Here is a 21,827-nt window from a genome sequence, read left to right as displayed (position 1 = left end):
AAACTTTTCCCTTCCTCTTGAAGTAATACTGTTTGCCTAACTGTGACACAAATCTCACCGTGGTGAAATGAATTGAGCTGGGAGGACTGTGTCCTGTTAAGCAGAGAAACAAACCATTTTAAAATACAGTTTTTCTGCAGGTCAGCCTGCCAGCAATTCACCGATGAGCAGATAGAAAGGAAAGACAGAGCAGAGAGACAGAAATGATAGGATATAGAAAACACTGGAAAATCTCATTCTTCCTTTGAAAAAGCTGCTTCAGATACTGTAAGCAAGGCACTGGTCAGAGGAAGTAAAGTTGAATATATGTAACAGCTAGAGCTGAATGAATCCCGTGAATAGTCATTCACCTTCTAAATGAATTTGCTTTGATTGTATTCATTCCGTATTTTTAATTTGGTTTTGGTGCATATTCTAGTGAGCTTGTTGGAAACGGTAACTACCAGTTGATGAATATAAACTCCTTGGATATATGTATGAGCTTTAATAAAGTAAGGATAATTAACAAAAGAGACATAAACAAATATAACGTACGGTTCCCCCCCCCCCCCCCCCCCCCAACCTCCCTTTTTCTTTCCTTTGGTGTATGGTAAGACACACAGAAATATATATTAGTGAAGATTACTGAAAAGTTTTAACAAATAAATATTTCCTGTTATGTACTAACACTACATTGTGTAGCCCATAAATAATTTTACCAAACCCTGCCTTAAGTGGTAAATATTATATACTTACAAAGGTTTGAAAATTTACTGCCATTCACATTCTACTGACCTTTACAGTAACAGAGCTTACAAGAAATTTTGAGTATCAAATATAGTTTGTGTTGCTGTGTCATAACTTTGAACTTTATACACACTTATGTTACAAATACAGCACGTGCTTTCTGTAGAGTATGGTTTTACTGCAATGCATTGACAGCCTGTTGACCTGCTGTTTTCTGTAACAAACCTTTGTCAAATCATGCTACAACAAACAATGGAGAACCACTGCAAAGAACAACCTTGGCAAAAAATAATGTAAGTGGAAAATTAGTTAAAATGAATTAGTAGGAAATTAGGGAATCCTGTATACAGACTTTTGAAACTCATCTAAGAAGAGCACAGCGTGCATATGCAGTTAGCTACAACTCACCAAGCTGCCTGAATTTGCCATAGCCACTGTTAGTGACACATTGATTACTAACTGTAAACCAAATATGTTTAGCTATAGAGATTAGTCAATGTTAATTTGCATTCCTAATTATTCCCAATGATTATATTTATAGTTCCATTGCTTGCAGTATTGATAACAGTCAGCATGCACTTAAGAAGAATGTTGTTTTGTAGCTTAGCCGATACTGATTGGGATTTTTTTTTTTTTTTTAATTAAGGGATGGGCCTTAATTACAATGGTCAGATCCACAATACCCCTGACCTTCTCTGCAGATCTGCAGCTGCCTTTCTCAACGTTCAGTGATGCAGTTCAAATTCAGGATAAAATACCAGGGCTTTTGCAGGGGGTAGGGCTGATGTGTGTCGCCCCTGTGCGCACAGGTGATGCACAGGCACAGAGGGAGGGTCTTTTGCTTTCTGTCTGCACCATCGGGCTCCCCATGTCCCAGACTCATGCTGCCTGTCCTTGCTGCAGGCAGCCGTGTGCTCCAGGCTTTGGACAGCTGGAGCAGGACCTCAGCCTTGGAGAAGGCAGCCAGGGCAGACTGCTGAGGTGACCAAAATGTGGCAATGAGGGCACAGCCCCGGTGATGCTTCCTGCTCACTATGCAAGCATCTTCCAGAGCTGAGACTCTATGTGGCCTGTCAAGAGAGAAGAGAGGTGAGGAAGATATTAACAGAGTTAATGACTTTTGATGAGGCTGTTGACTGCACAGTTCCCTTTGCCTCCAAGGCTGAGCAGCAGGGTCTAACTAATGTTGTCCTGAGTGCTGGCCACCAAAAAGCCATTTGGTCCACACAGCTGAGATCTTGAGCCAGACAGATTTGACATTTGGTTTGTTAGTATGGATGCTTTCATGCTGATCCTTTAAATAGAAACTGTTTGGCTGCAGCCAACTGGAAAGAAGGCAAGATGGGGAAAATTGCTCCGGAATGAGTAAGTGTGCTGAGGCTCCAGACAGGTCCAAGAGCCGTCAGGAAGAGACAGCAAGGGAGCAGGGCATGGAGCTGGGCACCTGCAGCCCAGAGATGGGAATGCTGTGAGGAGCAGGGAGCAGCCGGTCAGCCCCTGACAGGGCCAGGGGGAAGCCTCTCCAGATTAGGGAAAGCTGTGCAGAGTTTGCGATGGTCAGGAAGCCACAAAACTAGCTAAACCAAGTCCAGAATAAAGGACTATGTTGGAGAGGGACAGCTATGTATAAAAAAATATTTTTTTATATATTTAAATTTATTAGTGTCTTAATTAGCTGATTTTTTCAAATTTAAAATGTTAGCTGACTCACTTTATAATACAGCCTGTTTGGTTTGGGGTTTGTTTTGTTTTGTTTTTTAAAGCTTTCAAGCCACTCAGTTTCCTTTGAGGAACGCTGCAAGGAAGTGGTCTAGGGAGGAAACTGCAAAGCTGTGGATACCTTTCAGTCTCATCACCTAGCTGTGGTCAGCTATTCTCCAGCCCCAAATACTTGAACTTGAGCCTGGCTGAAGACCAAATTTTTATAACAGAGAATTTCTCTCCCTGGTTGCTCTGCAACCAGCAGCAGCAGGTTTCCTGTTGTTAAATCACCCTGACACTCTGCAAAGGAATGTGGAGGCATTGAACCTTGTGATAGAGGAATTTGCACACCACTTGATTAGCCAGGAGAAAGTTTCCAGAATCTGACAGAAACTCTGATTAACCCCCAACTGTCATTTTTCAGGATACCTGGGGAAAGGGGTGTGTGTCCGCATAAACATACAACATGTATATCCTGTAAGGGAGAGTTGTCATAACCACTCTTATCATACTTTGCTGTACTGGGTTGGCAGTGCTTATTGCCTGTACGTAGCTAAAGCACAAGGATCCTGAATGAAATGGTACCCCATTTGGTGGATGCTGTTAACACACACAGCAGAAATCTCTATGGCAAGCTGTCTCAGCCTCAGCACTCAGAGGAGACAGATATGGTTTTGAAATCCATAGGTCAGGCTACAATCCCTCCTCTTGACTGGGGCTGCAGAGTCGGCCTCTGCTCCCCAGCAGCAGCTGTGGGCCAGCAGGAGGAATTTGGCTGTTTGAGCAATGATCACTGTTAACCAACAGTTTCCCCTTCTGAGGGAGAAGCAGAAAGCCCAGCAGAGGTGTCCCGCGGGAAAAGCTGAGGTGCAGAATGAGCCAGCACTGAGCTGTGCCAATCTCAATACAGGAGACAGGAAAAAGGGACCGGTATTGCGCCTGTCAGGGGGTCAAACATAGAGAGACTAAATAGTTGGTAGTGTCAGTCTGGCCTGGAGTACCAGAGCTGGGAATGTAGTTCTTGTTTTTAAGTACTTTCTTTATATTGAACAAATAGGTGTGTATATAGTGAGATTAAAACTGTTGAGTCAGGTAGAAAACAACATTTTTTGTAAAATGTAAAATGTAAAAATGTAAAAAGGGAAGTTGACCAGGGATTGTAAGGGTGTTTTTGTTCCACAAAAGTTACTGTGTCACACAACAGGAAAGGAGAGAAAAGTTTAATTTCGTTGAAATGTTGACAATTTGTTAAAAGTGTATGCAACAGTTGATCAAGAAGTTAATTTAAGCTATTGCTGTTCAGTTTGTGTGTAAGAATCCAGCCCTTGAGAGCTCAGAGCTGCTGTGTCTTGCTACCCAGCAGCACACAGAAACACATTTTTCCCTGAAATATTTGCTTTTGACTTCTTCATGAGTAAAGTTACAATTAATCAGGATATATTTTAGAAAAAATGATGATGTTATGAAATAGAACAAAATACAAAATTTTGGGGTTTTTTAAAATTATTATTCCACTATGTCTGGACAACTTATTTTTCAGGGGGGATCATGGGGGGCAGGGGAGGATGGGAATAGAACATAATCCAAGGTTTAATTTGGAAGAACCAGAAAGACAGGGAGCTTGCAGTGATGTCTGGAGCTCATTCCTGCAATCTGAACCTGTAAATCTTTTACAGAGCTATATATGTAAATTGGTTGATTGTTAATCATTGCAAAGATTAAGAGTAAAGGTAGTGACCTGAAGCCAAGTTAGAGGGTACAGTGATTAATGTCTCTCCGTAACTCATTTCAGTAGGGAATTCCAGACTGCCATACTTTACATATTTTTTGAAGTTGTATATTTCTCCTCCTTCTCCTTTATATTTTCTTGGGAATTGGAAACATATGGCTAATGAAGCCTTTCATATAAATGTAAAGAAATACTGTTGATTTGTAAAACATAAAAGACATTTTTCTGACCTGTAAAGTATGTTTTGTGTTACTTTCTTCCTGATTTACACCCACTGGATCTGGTGATGTGACTTCACTCACCTAAGCAGATCCTTCAGGCAAGCAGCTCATTGGAGTGGGTCAGTAGAGCTGCCTCTTTTTAAGGCATGAGATGTTTCCAAAATTAAACTTCCCAGCTGGCATTGGCATTGGCAGGTGCTGCTGGAAATGTAGCCTGGCTACCTGAACAAGTTTATGTGCATTACTGCTACTGATACAGCAAGATCTAGAGCATGCTCATTCATTCCTGCTTCATATCTGCTGCACAAAGGTAATAGCAGACATGCTGTAAATCTATCTGCTGAATTTTGTTGAAATCACTTATTGGAGAAGTTTTGCCCACCACTGATGTAAACTTGTGCGAGCCCATTGACCCCAGAGGCTGGAGGCTCAGCCTCACGTGACTGAGCTGGCAGAGAACTGGGCAGCTCCAGGGCTCTGTTGGGGGACAAATTGCATAATTCTGCTGGAGGCTCAATGAAAATTCATCATCAGGACTGAGAGGCTTCTGCAGAACGTTTCCAGTTGTTGGATGGGGGATGTTCAATAAAACAGCACTTTTCAGAAGTCCTAGCCCTGCTCCTTTTCTTACACTTAGCCATTTCTGTGGGAAATCCCTTAATGGCTTCTATTCTTTCTTCCATCATGGTCAGCTCCTGAGAGAATGTGAATATTTCCCCAGACTGCAGTGTAACTGAACATACTTGTTATTCATTAGGTGCCCACTGTGTACTGAGAAACCCTGTTGGCTTCAGAGGATGACACAGGTAGGCTTTAAATGAACAATTGCTGAAGACCTGGAATGCACACACAGGTTAAAAAACACTCTTAAAATATCATAAGATCCTAAGTACAGGCTCAGAATTACTTCTAATAACAAAGTAATAGCATCTTCCTGTGGTTTTTTATATATCCTCTTAGGTACAATTAAGAAGAATTCTGAATCTTTCCACAAAAATGTCATGGCCCTACAATATTAATTTACAGCTTGCTATGAACCTGAAATAAGTAATTATTGCAGAATAAGGGACAAGGGGATGGGTGCTAGCCAAACCTCATGATTATTGCTCCCTGGTCTTTCAGGCTGTTAGAGTTCAACACTGATTCAAACCCAGTGGCAATTGGAAGAGCCTTAAAATCTGGTTCAGTGAAATTCTGGACCTGATCTCTGAACTTGGTGTATTTTGAAAGAAAATATTAATTACTGGTTAATATATTTCTTTTCTATATTTTTTCTGTATTACTTTAATAAACACATTACAGGATTCAAAGGGAGATTTATGATGTGATTTTACATCAGAATTTTAGTTTTTAATCATTGAAATGCGTTTTCCTTGAAATATATTTTTTCATTGAAATACATGTTTTCCTTCACTGTTGATTAAACAACATTGATACAAATATGCTCTCTTGTTATGAAACTGCACTTGCATCCCACAAGAAATGGATTTCTTGAAAGAAAAAAAAACATTTGCAGCATGGCACATGAAGTTTCATGTTACTTATCTCATGACACATTAAGCGGATTGCTCCCAAACTCAGTGAAACTTCCTGTAAAATAGTAAGGCACAGACACATAGACCCTTATTCATGCAGATTAATTCTGTAGATGTAAGAGAATTTACATTTGGTCAGTTTTTATCTCAGAAGCATAAATCTTTTAAAAAATAACTTCTCAGGTGATTTTTTTCCTGCCACTCCATTACTCCTTCAGAGAATCCTTGTGATAATGCTGAAAAAATAATCTATGAAAATATATTCTTATCAAGCACAATTTACTCTTCAAAGTTGAGCTGCCTCCCTTTAACGTGACAGCAGCAGGTTTTGCTGGGGCTGCAAGCCATGTCCTTTGACATGGATAGTGTAAACACTGGGAAAATGAAGAGGTAGATGCAGCACTGCATCTGCATTTTGGACTATTAAGACATGTTATTAACCACATAGCTACATTAATTTTCTGTGATTAATTTTAGTCAGTAGTAAAATAAGTGCACGTGGACATGAACGTGAAGACGGGAGCAGAGACTGTCTCCACCCCCTCCTACCCCACCCCAGTGCAAACTGTGGCTGCAGCCTCCTCTCATTGCTGCAGTTTCAGCCTGAAATTTAAACTTCATTAACAGGAAAATTCTTCAATGCTGAATGGTGCTGGTGATATGTCATGTGTGCTAGTACCTTACTCTCTTGTTCAAGCAGCAACTTGCTCCACAAGCCTGGCCCATTTCATTGGGACTTCCTGACTTGGGGCACACTACGAGCACACATTTACTACCAGCAAGGCACTCAGGCAGCAGAGGACACACTGCCAAGCCAAGCTTGTACAGTGTTTACTAGGTGTTGACACAGTTTGCACTGAATGAGTAAGCAGAGGAATATGTTCAGCTAGATCCAAGACTTCACAAGCCAATTTTATTGTGAGTTTGCTTGCTTCAGCATGGGGAGATGGGAGTAATTGTGTGGTTTGTTTTGCTGGTAGTTGTCATAGAAGCTTTTTTTGAGAGAGTTTAGAATACAAAGAATCCCTGAGTAAATATATCTCTGTGTTTATTGTCCAAAACTCGTGAAAGATTAGGAAGTCTTGATTAATATAAACCCTTCTTTGATCTGGCTATGAAATATTCTCAGGACCTTATAAATGACTGCCACAATTTTACTGTTGACCATAACCTGGTCACTTAAAGGTGGACAAGGGTGACTTGGATGACTGAAAATTAAAGGAAGGAACAAGGAAAATGAGACTGAATATTATCTAAAATATATGCCTGTCAGTGAGAAGAATCTGGATGAGCTCATCTAGCAGTTTGGTAAACTTTATAAAGACAAAAAGTATGTAAGAATACTGACAGAATATATACCTCCAACCTCAAGCATATTACGAAGTTTAACCTTTACACATAACTAACCATTATAAGATATATTTTTTCATGTATTTTTACATGTGGACATTTATGAAAAACACACCATTTTGGAGAATAAAGTATTAATGTGAAGTTTTGGGCCAAGACAGGAAAACATCTGATAAAGAATTCCAAAAATCTGTACCAAAAAAAGAAAATGTAATTATATTTCTATAGCTTGAATGCAGAGAGCGTATAATTAATATAACAGAAATCTGATCAGTAAAATGCCACCTGAGGGGAAAAAAGAAAAGCATTTATTTTCCCACAAAGTTAAACATGATGACAGAATATTAAATAAATGTAAAGACTTTTAAAGTGTGTTAATAAAATGGAAATAAAAATGTCTTTTACTGAAAGGAAGCAAACTTAAAGTTACTAGTAACTATGAAATGAAAAAATAAGATTAAGTCTGGGAATGATCAGTTTAGAATAATTGCACCACTGAGAAATTTTACATAGCGACATTGATTAGTTAAATCTTCCTACATATTTTTGACAAACTATTCAATTTTGTGTTTCACCAGAATAAATTTAGTACTCTTTAGATTTTTCCTCTGTGGTTTCCAAGGAAGTGGAAGTTGAATTTTGTTCGTAATATAAATCAAAGATAATAGTTAATGGGTTTGGCTGATGAACATTTTTCCTCAACAATAACACAACTGATCAAACATCTTAGACAAAAGCCAGCATGGTTGATGATATCAGCATGTCATCAACACGCAGACAACATCAATTGCAAAATATATAATTATACCACTTTTGATTAGCTGTCATCACCTGAAATAATTAAACAAAAAGCTCTTAAGCTAGCGAACAGCTGATAAAACGATTTAAATATTTTTCCTTCTCATGTTGTTTCTTGGCAGACATCATTATGGTACTATTGTCTCAAATTTTAGTTGATAGAAGACCATGTAAAATAGATTTTGTTGTCATGAAGGAAAGCCCCCTGCACACAAAGCCGTATTTTATAGTGCCATTCTGGGCAGACTTTTTCTCCTGCTGCTTTTGCATTCTGTATGAGACTAAACATACAGAATAGTTTGGGTTGGAAGGGATCTCTAAAGATGATCTAGTCCACTCTCCTGCTGTGTGCAGGGACATCTTGCACTAGATCACATTGCTCAAAGCCCCATCCAACTTGACCTTGAACGTGTAGTCTTCAGAAAATGAAAATCCTGATCTGGGAGTCATAGTGTGCAAATAATTTTAAATCAAAGTTCCTTCTCCAAAATGATAACAATTCAAAGTATATTATGGTGTTTAATCAGATGACATCTGCTTTTCTGTGCTCTATTTTTAGAAATATATTTTGAAATTCACTGCCAAGCTTGTGGTTTTTTGTAAGTTTGTGGAATATTATTAGCAGTTCATGAAATTAAGAGGCTTACAAATCTATGTTTACTCTAGTGCCGTCTCTATCACCTTGTTATATAAGGAATGTACACATTCCAGTGGGAAGAAGTCTGAAAAGTTTGTGCTAAAATCTTCAGGAAAGAAAACTGATCTGCCGTATGGCCACGCTGGTGTGCACACAGACTCACCCAGGCTTTCATAGGGTCTATTCTGGTAATAAGATTTGTCCATGCAGATCCACTACAGGTTAAACGTTTTAGTGCACACAGCAGCCTTGGATTCACACACCAACTGCACAACAATCTTTCAACAAGAATAAATATGAAGGCCTTATTCTAGGGAGGCAAAAAGTTGTTAAATGATGAATTAGGCCTATAAATGATCCAAGATTGATGTTCTGGTTTCATGCCAGAGTCCCATGACAGCAAGCCAGAGGGCATGTCTCTTAGTGATATTATTGTTCATTCAGTCAGTGAGCAGGATATGCCAGAAGATGGTATGGTTTTGAAGGCTTTTTTGTTTTTTATCAGTATTTTATACTGATAATTGGCATGGGTATTTTGCCAGAATTTAGGAGCATGGGTATCGGTTGCCCAAAGGTAGAATGTCTGCTGTCCTTAAAAAGATCACATTGAACATCCACGTACAGCAGCTGAGGCATTCAGTGAAGCCTCTGGAATAAAGGTGGAGCAAAACATTAGACAAAGTGGAAGCATGGAAGTTCCCTCATCAAGAGGATGATTCTGAGCTCAACAGAGAGGTCCTGGCCAAGTAAATAACTTACGCTGTGGAAGCTGAGTAGCAGGTTCCTGAGACAGGTTTCCAGGATGGGTTTCAGTATGTGGAATTGAACTCACCTAGTTAATGTCATACTCCGTCCAGGTAACACTCTCAGCAGAACTTATTTACTGTAGGTGCAGTATTGCATTAATGAAGCTAAATTGCTTCCAGTTCTGAAGTTACCTTGCTTACAGCTAGTTCAGAGGTGAAGAAAAGCGTTATCAAGGAGTTGTTTGGGAGAAGCAGATGGATGTAGTCTCAAGCAACTGGGCCTTTTCAAGTTTTCAGGGTGTGCTTCAGGTATGAGACCAGTATCCAGGATCTTTGTTGGTTTAAAATCCCATTATTCATTTGCATTTTGCATTTTTACAAGAAGTTTATATGTAGTTTACACCTTGGAAATACTGGCCAGTGATTGCAGTGGGAAGACTCACAGGAATAGAGTACCAAGGGTGAATAATGAGTATATTGGAGGAGCTCTGTGCTATCTAGTGTCATTTGAAGAGAAGATTCTGCTTCAGAAAGATAGAAGATTATATAGTAATTGCTGAAGCACTTGAATTGGTTCAAAAAAAAAAGGCTGTGAGTGCAGGTCATCTTGAAAAATCATGGCACTAATGTGCTTCAGGCACAGCTGGTTTCTATTCAAAACTGAAAGGAATGATATAATGTGCTTACAATGAATAGTGAACTTTTTAGTCTTTACAATTTTCAAAGTCAAGTCATTGGGTTTTGTTTCTTTTCAGTTTGTTTGCTTTTATGGAGTAAGGACTCTGGAAATTTATTCAACATGTCAGGTTCTGTCCATTCAGAAATAGTCTGAATGTAGGTATGAAATGTGATTCTTCTTCTCTCATCACATGCTGAAAATAGGCTTAATCTGTTTTCTGTGAGCTGCTTCTTCAAAAGTTGTCAATAATATCTTCAAAACAGCACTTTCCCAGCAGTTCTGTAGTTTAGAAACAGAAATGCAAGGAAAATTGGAAAGAAAACATGGCTTGTAGGTTTTTTTAACTACCACTCTTTAGTAAATCAGGCCAAGATCATAGCAATACAACATTCAAATTCTTTCAGAAGCTTCCATCCTCACTCTGAAGATAAAGCTCACATATTTTTCAGAGTCTTGAATATCTCTCTCTCTCTGGTTTAAAGTCTTGCAGAATATGCAATATCTTGGGGAATTAGTGCTTATGATTTAATTTCTATGCTTTCTGTTTAGTAAATATTTATTCTCAGTGGCATATTTCAAAAGGTGACAATCAATGTTGGGTTCATACTAAAGATATTTAATTTTTCTCTGGTAAAAAAAAAAACACCTTGATCCCCACCACTGGTAAAATAATACACAAATAACATTAGAGATGTTTTCTATTTTTTGCAATGATGAGGAGAGAGTGAATACTAATTATTTAATAATAATAATAATAATAATGAAGTTTATAATTCTGATGCAATCTTGTTTATTGATGGGTACATGCTATAATCTGTTTGCTTAAACTCTAAGACCCAAGGAAAAGAGAGTTGTTTCTTTTCTCAGTGCTCCAGGTCTCTTGCAGCAGTTCTTGACTTAAGATAGCTTCTTAAGACTTCTTCCCAAACAGGCGAAGGATAGAACACATCTGTCCTAGCACAGACATCTAAAAGTTAGATATCTTGCTCCAGCCCATTTGCCTAGGGCTTTTTATCGTCACTGAAGAGAAACAATCATCTTTAGAGTGTAATTCACCTCAGCCTGGTATAAACACCTCAGTTAAGCAAGGTGAAAGTACTTACATCACTCTGTAGATTGTGAAAAAGATTGTGGTAACCAGTTTAGAGATGGATGTGTAAACCTAGAAGAGAATCTCACCACAGTGCTTACTCAGGCCATTCCTGGAGCTTTCTTCTCTGCCCACTACATGTTTTAGAACATGGTAGCTTCAGAAATCAAGCTCTCAACTTCTTATATAAAAAACACAACGTTGTTGATAATGCCTGTCAATTTGATTATCAATAGGTATCCTCTTGAGGATCATTAATAAAATTTCATAAAAGTATAAATCCCTCAAGTATCTTTGATAAGCTGCTTTTATAACATTCCTTTGCCCTGATTGTTCTTCCACTGATGTCCTCCCTTTGGGCAGTACCTTACCCATCTTACAGCTCTTGTAGTGATATATAGCCTTTCTGTTACAGTAATTAGTCATATATTGGTGTAACAAATACTTTTGTGCTAGATTAGATGTGCTGCTCTAAAATGTTGCTTATCTCATTCTATAAAGGTATTCTGCTAATCCCATATGATCAACCTTTGACAAGGAAATACTGCTGCTTTTTTTTTTTTGCTTTTTTTTTTTTTTTCCACATTTCCAGGGATCCTGCCCTGCTGAACAATGTACTAAAATTTTGCATGCTTTTGGCATTCCCAGGAAATATCATTTAACTGAAGTCTTCCTCTTAGTTTTGTACAGTAGTACTACAATTGTATCTGTGATGGTCAAAAGATAAATGCATGGTAAAGTAGAGAGTGATAATGTAATTTAGAAGTCCATTAACAAGGTATGGTGGGGTGACCCAGTTCAGCAGCTAAGCACTACCCAGATACTACCGTCTCTGTCCCAAACATTACAGGGAGAGAATGGGAAGAGAAAAAGTGAGAAAACCTGTGGGTTGAGATAGTTTAAGTGAAAGAAAGTATAAGAAAAAAAAAAAACAAAAACAACCCACCAAAATAAAACAATTGACACAAAGGCAATCACTGGCCACCTCCCACAAACAGACCAATGCCCAGTCAACTTCTGAGCGATGCCTTCCACCCCTAAACATCTCTCCCTCTCAGTTTTTATTGCTGAGCATGATTTTATAGGCATGAAATATCCCTTTGGTCAGTTTGGGTCAGCTGCCTTTGTGTGTCTCCTCCTGACTTCTTGAACACCCCCAATCTACTTACTGGGAGGGCAAAGTGGGAAAGTCTTGCTGCTGTGCAAGGATTGCTCAGCAATAACCAAAACACTGGTGTGTTATCTACGCTTTTAATCAGAAATCCAGAACATCACAAGATCCAAACAAGCACCATCCGGGCTGTTATGAACAAAATACATCCATCTACCCAGAGGCAGTGCAATCTTCATCCCTTTTTCCATATCATTTATGTCATGCTCAGATCTTATACTATCTAATACATCCCCATTAAGTACCACACTCCTTCCTGTCACATGATATTTATATACACATATATCTTTCCCTTAGTCTATAGATCACCCCTGTAAAATGTTCATAAAGTGTCCATTGAGTTGCTTTAATTCATAACTTGGGTTTCATGTATTATGGTGGTTGCTCCGGACAGGAGAGATGGCATATCATGTTAAATTATTGGCTCAGATTGGGTCACTGCTGAACTTGCCTGGCTTCTGCTGAGTCTCATTCTCCTTTGTTTCAGGTGATTCTTGATGTAGTACTTCCTATTATATGTAACTCAAGTCACATGTTATTTTCCTCCAAGGTTTAATCTCCTCGGGGTACACACTAGATTTCCCCATTCTTCCACATTGCCCACCAACTGTACCCAGGTCTTTGAGTGGAATAATGCCCTATACCCCTAGCTCCAAAACCCTAGAGTCTGACCTTGGGTCTCTGCAGCTTCTTTCTGCCAGAGGCTCCAGCTGAAGTTATGCTCCCCAAAGGCAGCATAGAGAACGTTCTTCACATCTGGTCCTGCTTGGACTGACCCATAGACTACTGCATGAACTATCTGCTGTTTGATCTGTTCAACAGCTTGCTGTTGCTCAGGGCCTCAGTCAAAATAGTTCTTTTGGGTCACTCAACAGAGAGGACTCCCAGGCTGACTGTAACCAGAATATGCATTTTTCAGAATCCCATAATGCCTAGGAAAGTTTGGGTTTCTTTTTTCCTTGCCAGAGGAACATGACTATTATCTTATTGATCATATCTATTGGGATGTGATGATGCCCATCTTGCTATTTTATTCCTCATAACTGGATCTCTCATGCAAGTCCTTTGATCTTGCTTTGTTTTATGGCAGAATAAACTTTTTGAAGAATCAGAATTTTTCTTTCCTACTTCTCAAACAATTCCTCTGCTGTGTTGCCCCACACAACTATGAGTTTCTGAGCAAGCAAGCCCTTCTTCAAGTATGAAAGAGAAACAGTCGTCCTCAGCCAAGTTGCAAACAGAGCTATCTGGACAAAGCTTCAGCATAAAAGGATCATCCCCACAGGCTTTCCTGAGGTCTGGAAAGATGAAGCAAAAAATTCAATTCAGCTACTGAGAAAACACACAGGAGTTTTCCACAGTTAACGCAAGACATAGCAAAAATATATAAAGCATTCCAAGCAGGTTAGGGAGTGAGGGATCAATACTGACCAAGATCAGATAACAGTGTCTGGTATAATGAGAAATATTCTTTCTCCCTACTAATTTCATCTCTTTTCTATTTATTTTTGTTATTGTTGTTGCAAACACATCCTTATTTTTCAAATGGAATTTATCCATTTTTTCCCCTAATCATTCAGTAATACCTGAAATCACATTAGAACCCCTTTCCTCTTCACATGCAGAGCTGTATGTTTAAGGTCGTTGTAAGAAGCTTTCCATGCCTTGGCTTGTTCCTCGTCCCTACCTATAAGGAAAGTGTTGTGTCAAATTCCATGGTCTCTCAGGAAGCTTTCAGCCTTCCTCCACTAAACTTATTTCACTACAAATTCATTATTTAGCTAAGCATCAATCTGTTGCTCCAGTCTCAGGTTACCTATAAAAGCTTGACTGCTCCAGAAACATCTCAGCATAAGTTTGGAAGGAAATATCTTCCTTTTATCTCGTAGTTTTGCCCTGGCCAGAGCCCTGTCAACAGGCTTGAGAATTTCAGTGCTAATTCTGTAGGTCAATTTCTACTGCCTGAGCAGCAACAATTCACTTGGATTAGTACTGGATGTCTCTTTCCCTTTTCTCTTTTGTTCTGATGTGTACATCTACCTCCACATGACATTTTGCTATAACCATGATCATCTGAGAATGCTGAAAAAAGAGCCTTTATAGTCTAATATCAAAGTACTATCTTTGTCCTGCCCATTACTAGTTTATGATTCAAACCACTAATGAAAATGTGGGCTAGAAAATTAATCAGAATAGACCCCTTAAAAACACCCTTTGAAGTGTTATCCAAGTATGAATGTTAAACTTTTGTAACTGCTCTTCAAAACCAACTTTTTTTGCCAGTTGTTCTCCCAAACATATTTCCCCTTCAGCACTGCTTCTGTGCTTACTTCTGAGTTGCTCTTAGTTCATCTAAACAGTGTATTAAAATCAAATAAAATGCATAGATTTTACATCTTTGATCACTATGCTAGTTTTCCCATAAAAGAAGAAAATTAGATTGAGTTCCTGTGACATATTAGCTATATTTCATTTCTATGTATGTCTGACCAATTTTCTAGGAATTTGTAATCCGCCACGGTTTTTCAAATGTATGTCATATCAGAATATATTCAAATATATTCTTAAATAATTTTCAGATTACTGCATGAATTCTCACCTGTGAATTAAGGGTGAATTTCATCTGGAGCCATTGACTTGAATACATATATTAAATATAAATATTCAGCACTCCCACCACTACCGTGCCCATAGTACATTCCCTTTTCCATGTGAAAATTAATTTCATTAAAGAATTGGCTGCCATTTACCTTTGTGAAGACTCAAGCAAAGAAAGTGTTGAATACTCCAGCACTATGTGCAGTTTGTCTTCCCTTCTGTTTACTAAATCCCTCTACTCTCCTCTGTTTTCTTCTTCTGACATTTTAAAATAATTTTTCTTTGACATCTCCATCATTCTTCATCACTCAGATTTTGCATCATAATCTTCCTGAAATTATTTGTCTATATTTTTGTTATGCCTTTATAGCAGTCCTCAGTCAGATGCCAATTTTTCCAGATCTCATACAATTCCTTTTTCATTTTCGGATATTTGAAGCTTTCCTGATGCAGGCACCATAATATCACTCTCTGCTCACTGTCTCTGAACTCTTTAAACCAGCTTTGTCATTATAATTTAGAATAGCCCATTTCATAAGCTACCAGTTCACTTGAACTTCTTTATCCCTTACATTATCTTCTCAGGAGGTCTGACTCATTATCTTCTCGGGAGTTCCCTAGGTTATGTCAAAGCTGTTTTCCCAGTTCTTTCTGTGCAGTAGCAAAGGCTGTTATTTCATTACTACTTTCATCCCCAAATTATTTCCTGCCTTTGGGTTTTCAATCAATTCCTTCCTGTCCATTAGATTTGAAATATTGTTTTCCTAGTAGAATCAAAGTCCTACCTTCCTGAAACCAAAAGTTTGTCCACAAGCCTGGCAATCTGATCACTTGGTTTGTCTGTTTCCCTGACACATGGAATCCTTATATTCAAAAAGTTATATGAATAGTAAAAAGCTTATTACTGGACCTTGGAATGGTTCTGATGATAGCTCAAAGACTCCTTCATCTGTCTCCTCTTCCAGTTTGCTTCTTCATGTAAAATCTGAGCATGAAACAGTGTGTTCTCTCCCCTTTTGATCTTCATCCACAGATGGTATACAAGCCTCTTTCCTACCTTTTCCGCTTCTTTATTTGATGTTATTCTGTTGTATTAAAAAGATTGTACCAAGATTTATTTTACGGAAAACAGGAAAATTCAGGCAAAATATTTACTTTTTACTTTTGTCTCAAAAACTCTCCTACTCTTAGCCTTCCTCAAAGCTTTATATGATGTACATGGAACACCTTATCCTGTTTCTGCATAAGAAGATAAAATGAACTATCATACACTCCCTGCCATGCAAGACAGAAGGAAAAAAACTGATTTTCTCATATATTTCAAATTCTAGACAGATAGAATTAATAGAAAACCTAAGGCTGAAAGGGACTTCTGCAGGTCATCCAATCCAACCTTTTGGTCAAAGCAGAGCAAAATTCAAAGCTAGGTCAGATTGCTCAGGACCTTGTTGTATAAAATTTTGAATATCTCCACGGATGGAGATGAAGAATTTTTATGTCTGTTCAGCAAAATGATCTTGTATATGTTTTCATATAATGCCATAATTGGTTTTGAACATATTAGATGTTTTGATTTCCTACTGAAGCCAACAGTGACTGGGAGAGCACCTGAAATTTTTGGTTACCTGGTTGTTTAAAACCTGCTCTGATTACATAAACTTGTTATGAGGAAGGGCAAGGAGAGAAAGTCATGAGGAGTCTGACATCTAGCCTTGGTTTATGATGAACACTTATCTTATCAACCTACTGTTAATAAACTCACTAAAACAATAAAGAGCTAGATTTAATTTTAACCTGTTTTACTGGCCTGCTTTAGCAATGGCTAAAGGTGGCAACTTGGGAAAATATTAATCAGAGTCAGCTATTTAAAGTCAGACCTATTTTTTGGCAGTTTCTGCAAGAAAGTTCATCTACCAGCTATCAACCATGAAGATTCTTAGCTACCTCCTGGCTTACCGAAGGTTCCTGCTCATTGTCCTCACCCCACTGCTCTTACTTCCACTTCCACTTATCATTAAAACCAAAGTAAGTGACCTGCTCTGAGAGGTAATTATTTTGCAGCTGTACGTCAAGCCCGAGATTCCCAGATCTTTTCAGAATCACAGAATCATAGAATGTTTGGGTTGGAAGGGACCTTGAATATTTTCATGATGTTTGCATTGTGGATTTCTTTTTTTCTTTTTTCTTTTTTTTTTTTTTTTTTTTGTCAACTCAGAGTATTTGCATAGAAATGTAGAGAAGACAACAACTTTAATGTAAGGTTCTGTGTTGGGTGCATGAAATTCTGAATGATATATTTGTTTTCTTGTTCAGGAAATGTTTTTCTCATTTAACATCATCAAGACAGCCTTGAAAATCCTGTCCTTACTATTACATTTTGGTCACTTCTAAACATCTCAGTGTGATTACAACGGAGATGAATTGTCAGGAAGACAGCTGTAATTACTTTTTTATTTGATGATGGATTTTGTTATGTTCATCATATATTGCGTTGTCTGATAGTAAATGACTGGAACCAATGATCTGAGAAATTCCCTCTGGTTCTTAAATAGAGCAAAGGTTATGGCAGGACACCTTAATTTTATTTTACTTGAAATAAATTCCTATGGCATTCAGAAACTCTTGTGACAACTCAATTTCTGATGAAACAGATATCTACAAATTGTTTTAGTGGTTCTATTCGGTACAGCTCTGATGTCACCAGAATGAAATGGAATTCTGTGAGGTACTATCACACATGTGTTATATGTATCATGTAACAAAACGTGAAATTTCAGTTCAGAAGTCCTTGCATCACAGATAGGTAGTGGTTACAGAGTAGCATGCTTCACACTGTCTCAGGTCACATTTTCAATAATTAATTTTTCTCTCTGAGTGGAAATTTTTGAGAAATTCTTAATGCAGTAGGACATAAGTGAGATCAACATTTGCTAGGTGATAAATGAATTCACACTATCAAATTTTTTCATACATAATACAAGCTTCCCACAAAATAAAAAATGCTAGCCAGAGCTGACTGACTTGCATTTAACAATGTTTTCCAGTCAGAAGTTGCCAGATTCATTTCATTAAGCTATTCCTTTCACAGTGTAAACCACGTCTGCTGCTGTTGAGTAGTTTCATGCCTTAACCAGTGACATTAAAAGATCTGAACAATTTTCTTCAAGATCAGAAATGTAAATCAAAACTCCACAAAAGAGGTTTCTAGGATTCTAGAAGAAATTAGGCTAACTTCATTTCATTATATTTGTCTGTGGCTGCATTCTACAGGCAACACTGAAGTAAATCCTCCTGAAAAACAAACAAACAAACAAACAAAAACGGAGAAAACTCCTATTTAAACTTTCCAGGAGTTTAAATAAAAGACAATCACTAAAATTACAAGTCTTAAAAACAACTGTGTTTCTTGTCAGTCTTGCACAATGTTTTTTATATTAAATAGTATCCTTGACTTATTGATGCTGATGACAAAACTTCATTGTTTACAGGAGAGACAAAATTTGACCTACTATTGAATGCAAGTACTCCTAGGGGTGTAAAGCTTTGCTTACAACTGCAGAATGTTTGTGATTTATGTTAATTCATGGTGTGACAATGTTCCAGAATTATTTATATGATTGTTCTTGAAGGAAAAGTCAGCTGATCTTTTTCCCACCTTTTATAAGTGGTAAAATATAAGTAATTTTACTATCTCTTAAAAAAATCTTTAAAACTATTTCACAGACTATGTTCCATATCTTAATGAGATTATCAATAGCAGACAATAAGTACCGTAAATCCAGGTCCCTTGACTCATACTTGTTTCAGTTGTGGCAAATCTCTCTACTAACATAGCAGGACTTTTTGCAATTGTGATTTTTTTTTTTCCTGGATGATCAACTAATATTTTTGTTGGTGCTTTTTGTATTTTAGGAAGCAGAATGTGCATACACATTGTTCGTAGTTGCCATCTTTTGGCTCACAGAAGCTTTGCCTCTGGCTGTTTCAGCTTTGCTCCCTGCCTTTATGTTCCCATTGTTTGGTATAATGGAATCCAAGGAGGTAACTTTTTTTTTCCTCTTCATCATATTATGGATTTCAATGATAAGATCTCCAAAGAAAGAACCATATAGTGTTGAAACCTGATTGGCTAATCCATGGATTTGCCGAGTGTCATTCACAGTAGGTCTGCCTCAAGACTTGCTTGCATGCTTTGTCAGGACTTGTTCATATTTCTTTAATATTTTTTTCTAGATTGTGATTCAGTGCTTAGATGAGTCAATGGGAAAATGCTAGATAGATATAACATATCCTTAATGTTACAGAAGTGAGATGACACACCAAAGACCTCATGTGAAAAATGCTGAGTATACATCTTCATGTCAAAGAGAGGATGCCGCAGATTATCATACTCTATGTTTAAAGTTGTTCTTTTATCTGTTGAAGAGATTACTAAATTAATAAAAGCAGCACTTCATGGGTGACTTATTTCTCATGTGAGATGCGACTGATGATCTTACGTTGTTCATATCATAAACCTTATTGTTAGTTTTGTTTTAACACTATACACTTTAGTGCATTCATTTTTGCATCATTTGGCTAAATAAGATTAACAGTCTAAATTTAGGCCAAAAATATTTCTTGGTACTTATTTCAATATATATCCTTACTGATTATTTTATTTTCATTAAACTGATAATATCAAATACTAATAGAAAGTCACCATTTAGTTAACTTTTTTTTTCTTTTTTTTTTTTTTTTAATTTCAGGTGGCATCTGCTTATTTTAAAGACTTTCATCTGCTATTGATTGGAGTCATTTGTTTGGCAACATCAATAGAAAAATGGAATTTCCACAAAAGAGTGGCTTTAAGAATGGTGATGCTGGTGGGTGTCAACCCTGCATGGTACGTGCTAAACAATGTCTTGAAGGACAGTAATACTTGTGGAAAGCTATATGTTCCAGAAATAATTGCTTACTGCTTTTACTGTAGTAGAAATCCAGCCTTTCTTTTATACTGAAACAAAGTAGATATTTGAAATTATATGATTGATTTGTAAGTGACATTTTATTATTCTGCTGAAATCCTAATTTAAAGTTCCCTGCAGTGATTCTGTTCATAATAAGGATCCTTCTGAACAAAAAAATCTGTGTATAAAATTCGTGTATAATGTAAGGGTCCTGTTTCTTAATAGTGTACATTACATATCTGATGCCTACAACTGAAAATCTGTGATATGCTTATTATTAATTTGTGTTTCAATACTGTTTGGACACTTCCCCAAAAATACAAGAAGAGTTCAAACACATGGTGAGGAAAAAAAGCTATAAAACTAAAAATGTGGTGGGGAAGGAAAAACACATTAAACACAGTGTCTTTATTTATGTGTTTTTTTGTTGTTTTTTTTTTCTTTGTCTACCTGTGAAGAAAATATCAAAGGAATAGGGACTCCCCCAGCTGGATGAGGTGATGAGGGAAATGAAATCACATACTCTCTACCTACACGCTATCAGCATATATCTTATGAAAACTCTGTTCTTCACTTGCTTTACAAGCTTGCAGAAAAGCTTTAGGCCCACAGATTCATCTGTCAGCACACCAGTAAGGCTGTAGATAAGATCCGTAGAGCAAGTCTGGCTTCCCAGAATACATGATGCTTATGACTCCTTGTCAGGAAGCAGACAGTGACAGGAAGTAAAAAGTCAAAAAAACAGAAAAACCTGAGATCTAAAAAAATGAGATGCCTCTTAAGTGATCTAACTAATAACACGTCATGGAAATGCTGGGTTATTTCTATTCCTCAGTGAATTGTCTGTCCTAATTTTAAATATCACATATATTTTGATTTTTGATGGCTGGTAGCTTTCTTTTTTGACAAAATACTCCTTATATTTTTGTTCAACTGTCTCCCATTATCTTTAGCTATATTCTTGAGCTATGCAGTTTCAGTTATTTCAGCTTGCTTTGACCACTCCTAAATCCTCACATTTTTGCTGAAATCTTGAAAAAGAGAACACAAGTGGATGGTGTGCTGTGCTGGAAACTTGCTGTGGATACAGAAATCCACAGCTAGCTGCTGAGGATACCTAGAGCAACTCCACAGACAGCTTTGTAACCCTGAGGAAGCAGTATCCTTCATAACTATCTCAGCTCTATCACATTTCCTGATCATGACAAAAGGATGATAAGATTATGACAAGATGATCTGTGAAGGAGAGGATCCTCCCACCTCAGCATCTGCTGCTCGTTAGCTGTGCCCACTACAAAGTGATGCATGCTGTTCCTTGTGCACAGCCTTCCTCCTCCGTTAGCAGGAGTCCCCAGCCAGCCTGTGCAAATTGGAGCCTCATCCAGCCCAAGGCAGAGATATCATTGTAGGAGGTTTCTGCATTAGAGGACATGGGGGATGCAGCAGTGGAAGTAGAATAGCAGGAGTCTTCTAGATTCTGCATTCTTCTGGAGAAACTGGATTGTATTGGAAATAGCATGTCTAGCAGGACTAGGGAAGGGATTGTCCCTTTGTCCTCAGCACTGGAGAGACCACACCTGAAGTACTGTGTTCAGTTTTGGGCCCCTCACTACAAGAAAGACACTGAGGTGCTGGAATGTGTCCAAAACTGGTGAAGGGCCTAAAGAACAAGTCTTATGAGGAGCTGGTGAGGAAACTGGGGTTGTTTAGCCTGGAGAAAAGGAGGCTGAGGGGAGACCTTAACACTCTCTACAGCTACCTAAAAGGAGATTGTAGCGAGGTGGGTGTTGGTCTCTTCTCCCAAGTAACAAGTTATAGGAGAGAGGAGACAACCTCAAATTGTGCCAGGGGAGGTTTAGATTGGATATTAGGAAAAACTATTTCACCAAAAGGGTTG

At 37.9% G+C, this 21,827-nt stretch overlaps 1 protein-coding gene across 1 annotated transcript in view; it reads left to right on the top strand.

The window, feature by feature from the left end:
* The window catches only part of SLC13A1 (solute carrier family 13 member 1), a 49,894-nt gene that overhangs the window by 8,850 nt on the left and 19,217 nt on the right, over positions 1–21,827 (top strand). Inside the window, exons 2-4 of the mRNA XM_074901567.1 lie at positions 16,873–17,006; positions 18,894–19,022; positions 19,730–19,866. Coding sequence (XP_074757668.1) covers positions 16,908–17,006; positions 18,894–19,022; positions 19,730–19,866 — 365 coding nt within the window. The 5' untranslated portion in view covers positions 16,873–16,907. The remainder of the gene's footprint in view (positions 1–16,872; positions 17,007–18,893; positions 19,023–19,729; positions 19,867–21,827) is intronic.

This window comes from Athene noctua, chromosome 3 (genome assembly GCF_965140245.1).
Source record: "Athene noctua chromosome 3, bAthNoc1.hap1.1, whole genome shotgun sequence".
Taxonomy (NCBI): Eukaryota; Metazoa; Chordata; class Aves; order Strigiformes; family Strigidae; genus Athene; species Athene noctua.
Note: the sequence above shows the minus strand (reverse complement) of the source record. Positions and strands in the feature narration are given on the sequence as shown.